The 13,492-nt window shown below is 43.0% G+C and overlaps 2 protein-coding genes across 2 annotated transcripts in view; both read right to left on the bottom strand.

Annotated features, from left to right (window-relative positions):
- Positions 1–1,466: 1,466 nt before the first annotated feature.
- LOC125316489 (crocetin glucosyltransferase, chloroplastic-like) overlaps positions 1,467–13,492 on the bottom strand; it is a 61,375-nt gene continuing 49,349 nt past the window's right edge. The window contains exon 2 of the mRNA XM_048284842.1: positions 1,467–1,557. The gene's annotated coding sequence lies outside the window, so the exon portion shown is untranslated. The remainder of the gene's footprint in view (positions 1,558–13,492) is intronic.
- On the bottom strand, positions 1,483–11,962 carry LOC125314564 (crocetin glucosyltransferase, chloroplastic-like). Its single transcript, XM_048277094.1, has 3 exons — positions 10,435–11,962; positions 2,991–3,002; positions 1,483–1,550 (listed from the first exon to the last, which is right to left on the bottom strand). Exon 1 carries the CDS (start codon positions 11,960–11,962, stop codon positions 10,511–10,513), a length of 1,452 nt encoding a protein of 483 aa, XP_048133051.1. The 3' UTR covers positions 1,483–1,550; positions 2,991–3,002; positions 10,435–10,510.

Raw genomic sequence — 13,492 nt, 5'->3', positions numbered from 1 at the left:
TTCTTCCAGCCAATTTTTGCCCGCGGGTGTTGACTTGGACTTTTTGTAATAATATTTTGAATTTTCTTATGAATTTTTTTATCTTTCATCTTTACTTTACTTTACTTTTGTTATTGGCCTAAGGCCGGCGAGGACCTCGCCGGGTGTGAGCAAGGGCTTGCAACAACCTCGCTTGTCCAGATTGGGAGAGGCCGTCGCGGCCCTCACCCGGACTCCACGAGGGCATCCCGCCCCTTGTTTTTGGCCAGCAAAGTCCATGAAAAAAAATAAGTAAGGAAACGAAAAAGGGAAAAGGAAAAAAATTGTACAAAAATTTAAAATAGTATTAAAATTTATCCACACTAATGCTAGTATTCCTATATGGCATGGTCGGAGTTCACGCCGGCAATTTTCGACCAAAATTGATCGGAATGATTGAACTGCCACAAATGTAAAAGGTTTAAAATTAAATTGACAAAAAAAAAGATTTATGACTGAATTGACATAATTCCAATAGGTTGTGGATTTCTTTGGTAATTTTTCTTACTTGGTTAATGAAATTAAGGGAAAAAGTACACTAGAAGTGCTATAACTTTTAAAACGTTTATTTAAGTGACATAACTTTCAAAAATCGTTCACTTGAGTGTTACGTCGGAGCAAAATCGTTCACTTGAGTGCTACAATAACTTTTTTGGGGTGTCAAGTCATCCTTCCGGCGAGCCATGTCGCCTTTTCCGGCGTCCACGTCAACATGACACTTAAGTGAATAATTTTTTTAAGTTATTGCACTCAAGTGAACGCCGTATAAAAGTTATGGCACTTCTAGTATACTTTTTCCCGAAATTAAGTGAACTAATGGCCAAACCAAGGTCATTTTTTGGGGGAAAAAACAACAGTCCCCATGGAGCTCATAACCAGGTCGGAAGCATCAACCTCGCTCCGATCCACATGGACCCGATCAACTCAGCCGGGGCAAATAATACCTGCCCTCACTCAGCTCAGCCACCACGGAGTCTTGCGTGGCCTGGACTCGACCCCACACTGTAGTCCCTTTCTTCGATCGCATTAGTTCATCGGCTCGCTCCTCCAACCATCTGCCAAGACGAACCCGTCTTCCTCCGACGCGGTCACACCAGCATCATCTCCTTTGCCGAGCAGGCCCTATTCAACATCTACTCGCATAGGGCGGCCACGACAGAATGGGGCATGCCACGAGCACACCGCGTCGAGCACCGAGACCGCCAGCTGAGCGTCACGAACCTTCCCACCTAACTGTGGTTCAGTGCCCCCCCACTCACAGGGACCACAAGCTATGATCTCCGTCCCTGTCGTCCTATCCACAGATCCTCACTCAGGAACTGCAAGTATGCGATTCCGCGGTAGTCAGGAAGAAGAGAGTTAAGAAATGAGAACTTCGGAGCTGTGTGAGAAGAAACGGAAAAGCAGAAATTGACGAAGTCAAAGTGGGACCCTTCATGTACACGTGGCAACTAATGAATGGACTATGTAAGCCTTACCGGGCACACCCAAGTATCTAAAAGGACGGGGCCCACAGTGGACACGTGCCGTCAGATGAATGGACTATTGCACGAACGAGGTGGCACCAAGTATCTAATAATTTCTCTACCCTGGCGCCGGTGGTCCACCAGTGGCCCGACAACGTACAGCGAATGAGCGGCTCCAATGAAGCAAAACGGCCCGATGGCTTGACTTTTTTTCAAGGCAAAAAAAAGCTGTGTTTTCTTAGCCCTTTATCTTATTAAATTCTTAACTTTTTTTTTGTCTTATGTGATGCTTGTTGGGCAACACATGGACGTGTCTCACGAAAGTTAGAAAAAAAAAAAAAAGTCACTCGCGGTGTTTTCTATTAGTTAAATTGAACAAAATTCATCGGAGAAATTTGATTATCCTAATTTGATTAAGTTTTACATTTTATTGTACTTTTCAAAAGCTTCAAAATTACTTTGGCGAGGTGTTTCAAAATTTTAGGTGCACTTATTTTTTTTTAAATCAAAGGAAATTGTCTAATCAAATCAAATCAAATTGCTTTCATCGATGCTTGCGCAAAGATCAAACTCGGATTTGTATGGCCGTCATTAATCTATGTAGCACGGGCATTCTCTCCAAAGCATTTTTCACTTGTCGGATGCATGCGGGTGTCCGACAGTGGGGACACGACCGGACACGCGATCAACTCATGTCCGAGCTTCCGACACTCAATCAACGAAAGGGACAAGCGAGCTTGGGGGTAATTTGGGAAATTTCCGGTCTTTTAAGGGCAAAAAGGTAATGAAACCAAAATCTGAAAATCCCTCATCGCTAACCTAATTTCATCATCCTCTCCTCTCTATCTCTTGGCTCTGCGTCAACTCACCTTGGCTCGCGGCCTCGCCATTGGAGATTAGGGTCTCGAAGTGGGAGGGGTTGGGGCCGAGGACCACCGCGAGCTGCGCCTGTTGGAGTTGGGTGGATAGTAGATCCTTGGTGATGGAGAATTAGGATTTCCTTCTTTCGACTGCAATGGCGGGACGATGAAGTAGGAGGAAGAAGAGGGAGGAGGAGAGTAAAGGGTTATAGAGAGAGACTTTGAGATGCAGGCTCCCTCGCACTCTCTCCCTCTCTAATCGTGTAAATTGCACGATCGTAAAAGCGTTTGGAGTTAGAGAGAGAGAGTTTTGACTTTTAGCGATTTTTTTCTGAATTTATTTTATTTTAATAGGGCTTTGATTTCGGTATTAGTAATTTTTTGATTTTTGATTTTATTTTTTTAGGAAAAAAAAAGCAAGGGATGGGGGCTAATTAGGGAAAATCAAGGATAAAAGGATGCTTAGCCATGAAATGTGAGTAAATGATTGGTGTCTTTTGGCTTCTTTTTGTGAATTTATTATTTTTTTTATTTCTATTTTGGAGGGAAATGGAATTTGTCGTTACGATAGAAACGATGAATCATTATTTTTAGTGTAAATTCAGTTTAAGCTTTTTTTTTATAATTAATTTATTTTTGAAGCTATAAAAATAATAATTTACCATCTATATATAGAAATATAGAAATATATATTTAATATATTGCGTGTCTCAATGTGTTTGAATTTTTTATTTTTTAAAAATTACATATTGACTCGTTATGTTATATCATGTCATGTTTTAAAAATTGCATGTCATATCGATGCTATATAGTCATTAATCGCCGGAAGAGATATAATTCGAGTTGCACAAACCGGGGGACGTACCAAGTACCAATGATCGTTGGGGTAGACATGGCCGGTTCGGCCGAACCGCCGGTTCCGATTCCACGAAAAGATGGAATCGGAACCAGCCCTTGAAGGGGCCGGTTCCAGATCCTATTCGGAACCACCGGTTCCGGAGCCCAACGGCTCTTTCCCCCCGAGCTTCTTCCTTTTTTTTTTTATAAATTGATCGGAACCGTAGGCCCGATCAATGGATCGATTCCAGACTTACAGTTTCATTTGGCCATGTCTAATCAGGGGTGAAAGGGACATGTCCCCAATGAGCCGTAGTTCCCACCCCTTGTGAGGAGGAAGAGGAGAATTCTTTCTTGCAAGTTCCACTAACCAGGCTAACCCACATTCACATACATGCGCAGGCCCTTCCACGAGTCAAACGTGAATTTTTCTTGGCCAACATCTCATCCTCTCGATCATTCATCGTCGGACATCTGGCCACTAAGGTTTTCAAACAACCCTCAGAAAATATTTGGTAGTATTGGCTTGTCACATCATCTTTAAGACACTCCATTTAAAAATTGTCATGTGGCAAGCCAAGTCCAACTATTGACCTTAATTTGTCCCGTTCGTCACGCCTTCTCTCCGTTACTTTATCCCACCGTTACTCTCTCCCTCTCCACTTTTCACCATCGTCGTCTTCTTCTTCTTACATACACACGTACATCACCGCCATAATCAACCCACGATGTAGAAGCAAAAACAGTACTCTGCTATAGCCGACCACCAGGCACAGGCAAGAGTCGCTCTAGCCGGATTCGACGAGGACCACCCTCACTGGATCTGGCAAGGGCTTGATCGCGGCCTAGACGAGGGCCGACCAGATTCTGGCGAGGGCTTGACCTTCATGGCCTAGGCGAAGGCCGACCTCGCCGAATTTGGCGAGAGTGAGGACAAGGGCGAGCGGTAAGCAGTCCGGGGAAGTTAGAGGCGTCATCGACGATGTGGTTGAGGGAGAAATGTAGGCCAAGAAGTTGTCTCTGTTGTGCAGATATGTACCTTCGTTTTCTCTTTTCTCTAAACGAAGAAGAAGAAAAGAGAAGTAGGGAGGAACAGAGAGATTCTGTAATGCAGTAAAGGACAGGAGGAGAGGGAGAGCAACGGGGAGAGAGAAGAGGGATAAAATATTGCGTACCCACGGGATAAAGCTGACGTGGTCTTTATCTTTACTCATCGTGCGGCACGTGTCGCAAAAGGCCACTAGTAAAAAAAGGAAAAATTTCTCTCTTCACGATCCCGTTTCTCTAACCGTTATATTTTAACTTTCAAATTAGTAAAAAGGTTATTTTGGACCATTCACTTTGTTTTAAGATTTTTTAGAATGGGATATAAAAAGGATATGTTGTATATTATATTGCAATGCTTGCTTTTGCTTCTGCCCCAGAGCCTTTTATTTCAATCCTAAAACCCTTTGTTTTTCACTTTTTTCTTGTCAGATCTTTATATCTTTGATTGTACGCTTGTACTTATTATTGAAGATAGTGAAATCCCTCTCTCTCCCGTGGTTTTTCCCGTTTTGATTTTTCCATGTATATCGTGTCTTGTGTTTTTCATTTTACTTTCATCCTTGCTATTTTGCGCTTGAATTTGTGCATCTCTTGGCGTTTTCCGCAACAAATTGGTATTAGAGCGAAGGAATTTCAGTCTTTGTTCGAGATGGCATCTATCAAGTTCAAAGTGGCACCCTTTTATGGCCAAAATAATTTCGGGCTATGGAAGATCAAGATGAAGGCTTTGTTGCATCGGAAAGGCTCTTGGATGGGAATTATCCCGACAACATGACTACACGAGAGATCGAGGAGATGGAAGAGAAGGCGCATAGCACCAACCAATTGTCATTGTCTAATAAGATGCTTCGTGAAGTTCTTGATGAAGAAACAGTTTCGGGATTATGGTAAAAGCTAAAGAGTCTATATATGAAGAAATCTCTTACGACAAGATTATTCTTGAAGCAGCGTTTTTATACGTTAAAGATGCAATAAGGTACTCCTATCCAAGAACATCTAGATGAATTTAATAAAATCGTTATGGATATGAATAATCTAGATTTGGAGTTAGATGATGAAGATCAAGCCTAATTGTATTATGCTTGCTACCGAGCTCGTATGAGAATTTTGTGAATTCTATGTTGTATGGAAGAGAATCCATAACCCTTGAGGATGTGAAAGTCTTGTTGAATTCCATGGAGATGCGTACAAAGCTAAATGCTAGTAGTATCGCAGATAAAGCCGATAGCTTAGTTGTTAGGAGAAGGTCGAATCATCGGGATCGACGCAAGAATAGTGAAGGGTGTTCGAAGTCTAGGTCGGGCCAAGACAAGAAAAGTTGAATGTTACTATTGTCACAAGTTCGGACAATATAAAAACAAGTGTCCTTTGCTCAAGGCTAAGGGGAAAAAGTCGATGGAGAGTTCTGATTCGGCTAGTCTAGTGAAAGATAATGAGTCCGTTAATATAGATAATGTTCTTACTATTTTATCTTTGGATTATCGTGTAGAAATGAATGGATTTTGGATTCGGCTTGTTTATACTATATATGCTCAAATAGAGATTGGTGCTACACATATGAGAAAGTAACTGGTGGTTCGGTTTTGATGGGTGAGAATGCGGTTGCGAGAATTGTGGGTACGGTGTGGATCAATTGTTATGACAAGGTAATAAGAACTTTGACGGATGTTAGGTACATCCCAGATTTGAAAAAAAACCTTATTTCTTTGAGCAATTTGTATTCCACTAGATGCATGTATACTAGTGGACGTGGAGTTTTGAAAATTTCAAAGGGCTCCTTGATTGTGATGAGAGGTAACAAGAAGAATGGTCTTTACGTTCACGGAGAAAGTACCGTTGTCGGTTCTTTAAATATATCATCATCTTCAGATTCTGATAAATCAAGGTTGTAGCATATGCGGTTGAGCCACATGAGTGAAAGAGGAATAACAATCTTGAGTAAGCGTAGTTTACTTTATAGGGAGCATACGGTCCCAATTAACTTTTGTGAGCATATTGTTTATGGGAAACAGGGCGGACTTAGTTTCAGTACTACGGTGCACTCGATGAAAGGCACGATTGACTACATTCACTCCAATTTGTGGGGACCTGCACATGTTACATCTAAAGGTGGTGCGGTTTATCTTCTGACATTTATTGATGACTTTTCTAGGAAAGTCTAGGTTTATTTCTTGAAGCGTAAAAGTGACGTTTTTGATATGTTCAAGAAGTTAAAGATGTTGATTGAAAATCAAACTGGTAAGAAGATAAGCATCTCAAAACAAACAATGGTCTTGAGTTTTGTGGAGGTAATTTTAACAAGTACTGTGAAAATTCGAGGATTATTCGGCATCGAATAGTCAAGTATACATCTTAACAAAATGGGGCAGCGGAGCACATGAACCGGACACTTTTAAAGAGAGCTACATGTATGATTTCTAATGCTAGACTTGATAAAGATTTTTGGGCTAAAGCCGTGAACACAACATGTTATTTGGTAAATCGTTCTCCTTCCACCACAATTGAATATAATACTCCAAATGAAGTATGGTCCGATAAACTTTTTGATTATTATATTTTGAAAGTATTTAGATGTCCTGTTTATTATCATGTAAAAGAGGGTGAGCTTGAATCTAGAGCCAAGAAAGGTATTTTCGTTGGTTATGCAAATGGTGTTAAGGGATATAGATTGTGGTGTTTTAACCCTCGATCACCAAAGTTTATAATCGGTAGGGATGTTACTTTTGATGAAAATTCTATGCTTGATCAAAGAAAAGTTGTTGAGTCTACAGATATTCAAGAAGAGAATATAGCGAAAGAGGTGGAGTTTAGTGCAGAGAACCTCTGAAGATGTTCCTATTCGATTAGAAAGTGACAGTGAGCAATAAGTCTCAAATTCGATTAAAGAAGAAGTAGAAGAGTTGAACAACCTCGGACTTTGGCTGTAGGGAGAGCTAAAAGGCAAATTAAGGCTCTCCAGAGGTATGGTTTCACCGACTTGGTAGCATATGCTTTTACAGATGCTGAAGAGTTTGGTATTGAAGAACCTTCTACTTTCCATGAAGCTGTTATTTGTTCTAAATCTAATAAGTGGCTTGTTACAATGAATAAAGAGATGGAGTCTCTTCACAAGAACCAAACTTGGGATCTTGTGAAATTGCTTAAGGGCAAAAGAGCTGTTGGATGGAAGTGGATCTTCAAGAGAAAGGAGGGAATTCTAGGGATTGAAGATGAAAGATTCAAGGCACATTTGGTAGCGAAGGACTTTAGTCAGAAGTAAGGGATAGATTTCAATGAAGTGTTCTCTCCAATTGTGAAACACGGTTCCATTAATGTATTGCTCGCATTAGTGGCCCTTTATGAATTAGAACTTGAGCAACTTGATGTTAAGACCACTTTTCCGCATGGCGAGCTTGAGGAGACAATCTATTTGTCTCAACCCGAGGGATTCATTGTTGAGGGTAAGGAAGATCACGTTTGTAGGTTGAAACGCACCTTATGTGGTCTCAAGCAATCTCTATGCCAATGGTACAAGAGATTTAATAGCTTTATGTTAAGTTATGGTTCCTTGCGAAGTGCGCATGATAGTTGTGTATACTACGAGAAATTGCATGATGGTTCTTTTGTTTATTCGCTATTGTATGTGGATAACATGCTTATTACAATGAATGATATGTTAGAGATACAATTATTAAAGAGGCAACTTAGTAGATAATTTGAGAATAAGGATCTTGAAGCTACTAAGAAAATTCTAGGCATGGAGATTTGCAGAGATAGATAGGTTGGGAAGTTATACCTTTCATAGAAGGGGTATATTGAGAAAGTTCTTGAACATTTTGGCATGAAGAATCCTAAACCGGTAAGTACTCCTTTGGCGTCCCATTTTAAACTTTCTGCTTCTTCGTCCACTAAAACCATAGAAGAGGAAGAAGAAATGTCTTGAGTTCCATATTCTAATGCTGTGGGTAGTCTTACGTATGCTATGGTATGCACCCATCCGGACATTTCACGGGTAGTTAGTGTTATGAGCAGGTATATGGCAAATCCAGGTAAAGCTCACCGGCAAGCAGTGAAGTGGATTCTTCGGTATATCCGGGGTGTCGCAGATATTGGTTTGATCTTTGATAGAGGTTGTGATATAGAACATTCAATTGTTAGCTTCGTTGATTATGACTATGCGGGTTATCTCGATAAAAGGAGATCCTTGACGGGTTTTGTTTCTACGCTTGGTGGTTCCGCGGTTAGTCGGAGAGCAATTTTGCGGGACACGATTGCCTTATCTGTCACCGAAGTAGAGTACATGGTAGCAATGGATGCAGCAAAGGAAGCTCTTTGATTGAAGCGTTTGGTTGTAGAACCCGGGGTAAAGTAGGAGGAAGCCTCCCTTATCTTTAGCGATAACTAAAATGCGATTCAATTGACCAAGAACACGATGTATCACGAGAGAATGAAACACATCGATTTTCGATATCACTTTGTGCATAACGAGGTTGCTAAGGGTAGAGTTACAATGAAGAAAGTACCGACAACTGATAATCCGGCCGATATGTTGATCAAACCAATTCCTTTGACCAAGTTCAAGCATTGTTTGGACTTGATTCGTGTTCTCATCATTGAGTTACTTAGCGGTGTTGATAGCAGTTCATCCTTGTTTCCTACATTGAGTACGCTAGCGTAGGCTTAGGGATGTGCGTTGTCGATTTAGCCGTTTGGCGAGTGGCCTTGTGTGGTCACTCTTGATCGTGAGGGAGAGAGGTTTTGTGGCGTTCGGTAAAACGTTCTTCCGAAGATTTGAAGTTAAGGTAGGGATTTGTTATATTTTGACTTTCAAATTAGCGATAAGGTTATTTGGGACTATTCACTTTGTTTTATAATTTTTTAGAGGGGGCTATAAAAAGGATATGTTGCATATTATATTACAACGCTTGCATTTGCTTCTTGCCCAAACCTTTTATTTTTGCCCTCAAACCATTTGTTTTTCACTTTCTTCTTATCAGATCTTTAGATCTTTGATTATATGTTTGTACTTGTTATTGAAGATAATGAAACCCCTCTCTCTCCCCGTGGTTTTTCCCATTTTGGGTTTTCCACGTATATCATGTCTCGTGTTTTTTATTTTACTTTTATCTTTGCTATTTTGCGCTTGAATTTACGCATCTCTTGGCATTTTTCGCAATACTGACTTTCCCCTCGTCTCTCCTTCGCCCGACCCCTCTTTCCATGGACGATTGGTGCACGACTCGGGACGAGCAGCTCATGGCTCATCCATGGTTGTCGTTAGCGTCGTTCAACAAAATCTAATCGGCTCAATCAGCAATGCCGGAGAGGGAGGACTGCTCAAGTCCTTGATAAAGTTGAGGGTGACAACGAGGGGGAGGGACGAGGCCTCTCGAGTTTGCGGGTGGCACGGCCTCTCGCGCTCAAGCTTTAGCTTTGGGTTCATCGACCACAAGTAAGGCTGCCTCAACCATGGCCGCTTGAGCTCGACTTGCATCTATCGCAGCCATGGCCACTCGAGCTCGGCTTTAGCCGTCTTTGTGAGGCGCATGAAGGGACAAAGATCAATTGGCAGCGACCCATTGCCGGAGACTTCGAATCATTCCCTCCGCCACGGCCAGCAATGGCGGTAGCTCGGGCTCAAGGTTGGAGAAGGGAAAAGGGATTAGGCAGAGGTGGGAGGTTGGAGAGAGAGAGAGAGAGAGAGAGAGAGAGAGAGAGAGGTGGGAGGTTGGAGAGGTCAAGCGGAGGGGAGAGAGAGAGGGAGAGAGGGAGAGAGAGAGAGGGAGGGGGGTGAAGAGAGAGGAGAGAGATTCTTTATCTGAAAGGTGGGCTTGTGTGACACATGTGTAGTGGTGGGTATTTTTGATGTGGTTCCCCAATGATACCTATTTTTTTCTCAGAGGAAAGGGGAAGTAATTTGACAAGTGGATCCCATCTTGCCACATGGCGATTTTTAACTGGAGATCTTAGAGACGATGTGGCAAATCAGACCTATCTAATATTTTCTCCTCAAATGAGAACACCAACTGAATGTAAAAACTCAAAAAAAAAAAAAAAACTAATTGTAAAAACATTTAGTGCACTTGAGTATTGGAGTAAATCCATAAAATGGCTGTCTTTTCACCAAAATTTTCACTTATTCCGTAGTAAATACATTCAGCAAACCTACTACCATCATCAAACCTCCTCAGTAATTGATGGAAAGAAGTATTCATAACGCGAAAACAAATAATACGAGAAGCTCCTACACATGACTTGTGTGCTCTTAGTCGAAGCACCAAACGAGCTACAGCAAGCTACTTCTTAGCATGGACAACCTCGACCGACCTCTTCGATGAAAGCCTTCAAGTTCCTATCCGATGACCCGCCTTCCCTCGCGGCCTCCCCCGCCGACTCCTTCCACTTGGTCGCGTTCCTTCTCACCTCCTCCCTCCTCTCCCCATCACCCATCACCGTCTCCAAGCACCTCCTTATCTCCGCCGCCTCCACTAACCCTTCCTCGTTCGGCCTCACACGAACCCCGGTCCGCCACACGTCCTCGACGAGCTTCGCGTTGGTCCCCTGATCCGCCCACTGTGGGAGCGCCACCGTGGGAATGCCAAGCGCTAGGCTCTCGAGGGTGGAGTTCCACCCGCAATGCGTCACGAAGCAGCCGAGCGACGGGTGTGACAACACCTCCAGCTGCGAGCACCATGGCACTATCATTCCTTTCTCTTCCAACTCTCGCATGCGGCTCGATCTATCCTCACCCTTCTCTTCCTCCCCGTTTTGTTCTGCTCTTACGACCCACAAGAACGGTCGACCGCAATCGAGCAACGCGCAGGAGAGCTCCTCCGCCTGCCCCTTCGATAACACCGCGATGCTCCCAAATGACACGTAGACGACCGACGCTGGAGCATTGGAGTCCAGCCACTCCGTGCAATCCTTGGACTTGGGGAAGAGGTCGCCCTGGAAGGACGTGTCCGACAGGCCTATCCCATCGAGGAAAGCCGAGGGTATCAGTGGCCCGATCCCTACCACGTTGTACCTGTCGATCGCTCTCAAGGCCTCTGGCTCTAGCGAGTCGAACGTATTCACCAGTATCCTCGGATTGTTTTCTTGGTTGAGTCCGTCGAACTGGTCTTTGAAAGTCGGCAACGCGAAAGCGTATGCGTCCGAGCTGTTCGGCACCAAAAATGAAGGCAAGTCGCGGCTACTGAGCTTGTAGGGAAGGCCCGGTAACTCAAACGAACGTGAAGGGTGGAGGCAGTTGTCTTTTATCAATTCACTATAGCCGTGGAAGTAGTAATAGTAAATGTCCAACACCGCGGCGGGTTGAACCCACAGGAGGGCCGAGGGCACGTGGAACTCACGTGCCGCCTCCGCTGCCCACGGGATGAGCAAGCTGCACACCAAGCAGGCGTAGGGGCGGCCCTCGTCCACGCTCGATGCGATGAGGTCCTTAACCTTCTTGGAGCCACGGCACTTGAGCTCGGAAATGAAGTGGGCCACGTCGTCGCCCTGCTTGAACCCGTCGTCATACCCGTCGGAGAAGGCGGCGAAGTGGAGGCCCTCCAGGTGGGGCTCGCCCTTGGACATGCGGCGGCAGGCAAAGACGCTGGTGGCGAAGGTCACCTCGGCGCCTTCTCGGAGGAGGCGCTTGGCGAACTGGAGGGCCGGGTTGATGTGGCCCTGCGCCGGGAATGTGACGAGGAGGAAGTGGGGCAGCGCCTTGGCCGCGGCAGCAGGCGGTGGCGAGTGGTGTAGGAAGTTCATTGTGACTTGCACGTTTCTGTATGTGAGAATCGTATAAATAAATAGATGGATGAGGTTGGGATGGAGTGACGTTTATGGTGACAAATCGGAGAGAGTCGTGATCTTATTTTCCGGTTTTTCATTTGTGACAAACGCTGTTGGTTTGTTTGTTCGTTCTTTTGATGTTCAGGGACAAGCAGAATCTCGTCCTTTTGCTTCGCCATGGATCGAGAGGATACTTCTGAAGAGATGAACGTGATCCGACCTAACCAAAGAAAATTTTAAAAAAATTTAAAAAAAGGAACGTGGGGTGATGTGATTGAAGGGCCCAACCGACCGAGACGTTTCGCTGCCGTGCATGTACTCACTCCTGTGTGTGGACCGAAAAGCTGATCATCCACGTTCATCCTTATCATGAAACGGTAAAGACACCGTGCAAATTAAACATAAAAAATAAAAATTAATATCATGAAAAATTACAAATTAATACGTTCATGATAAATTTATTTTAAATTATTTTTTGACTTATCAAAAATCTCAAATTGAGATGCATTTATCTTCCTTTAATTTCCGTCAAATTTTGCGATGAAATTGAGGACCTATGACAATAACTCGATTGACTTGACAAGTCCAAAAGAAAATTCATAACTCCCTCTCTGTTTCTTCAATTAGCCTTGACTTGAAAACAAATAGGGCTCATTCCCTCCCTCTCCCACAAAGCATGAAAAACCCTAGGTCTTCCTCTTTCTCATGCGCACTCCATCGTTGTCTTTGTATTCATGATTAAGTATCAGAACTCGTTCAAGCACACTTAGATCTTTGGCAATTTTTTCGCCTTCGATTTTTTTTTCCAATGGCTTCAATTGGAAGTAGTTTTAAGAGAAGTGCAACCTTAAAAAAAAAATCGAAGGAAAAATAATTACCAAAGATGTAAATGTGCTCGAAAGAGTTCTGATGCCTAATCACAAAGACAGAGATGCAGGAGAAGGTAATCTAGGATTTTTGGTGTTTTGAGGGAGAAAGAGAGTTTTCAAATTAGGGCGCACTGGAGAACAGAGACAGAGATTATGGATTTTCATGTGGACTTGGCACATTAACTAAGTTATTGTCATACGTCACTCAGCTCAAGAATTATACGGTAAAATATGATGGAAGCTAACAGAGGGTAAATCGGTCACACGTATACTAATTTAAAGTTTTTGGTGACTAATAAATTAGTTTAGGAAAAATTTGCCACAAGTATATCAATATCAAGTTTTTCATGGTATTAGCCCTAAAAGAAAGGAAAGACATGGGAATGTATAAAAGATCTAACGAATCAAGCGAACCTTTTGGATTCAATATTAGGGTGAAAGTTTTCGCTCGTGCTGATGTCCATGATTTAAGCAATATAATATACAAAGAAATTAGATATATTTTCCTTTTCCTCCACGGTAGACCTGTCTAACAGATGAGTCAGTAGGGTTTTGTATGGATCGAAAATGTGTCCGAATCAAATTCGACCCGTTAAATCTGTACTGCCCAACTGACTCTTAAAAGCATTGAATGCCA

Source organism: Rhodamnia argentea, chromosome 1, assembly GCF_020921035.1.
Source record: "Rhodamnia argentea isolate NSW1041297 chromosome 1, ASM2092103v1, whole genome shotgun sequence".
NCBI classification, from domain to species: Eukaryota; Viridiplantae; Streptophyta; class Magnoliopsida; order Myrtales; family Myrtaceae; genus Rhodamnia; species Rhodamnia argentea.
Note: the sequence above shows the minus strand (reverse complement) of the source record. Positions and strands in the feature narration are given on the sequence as shown.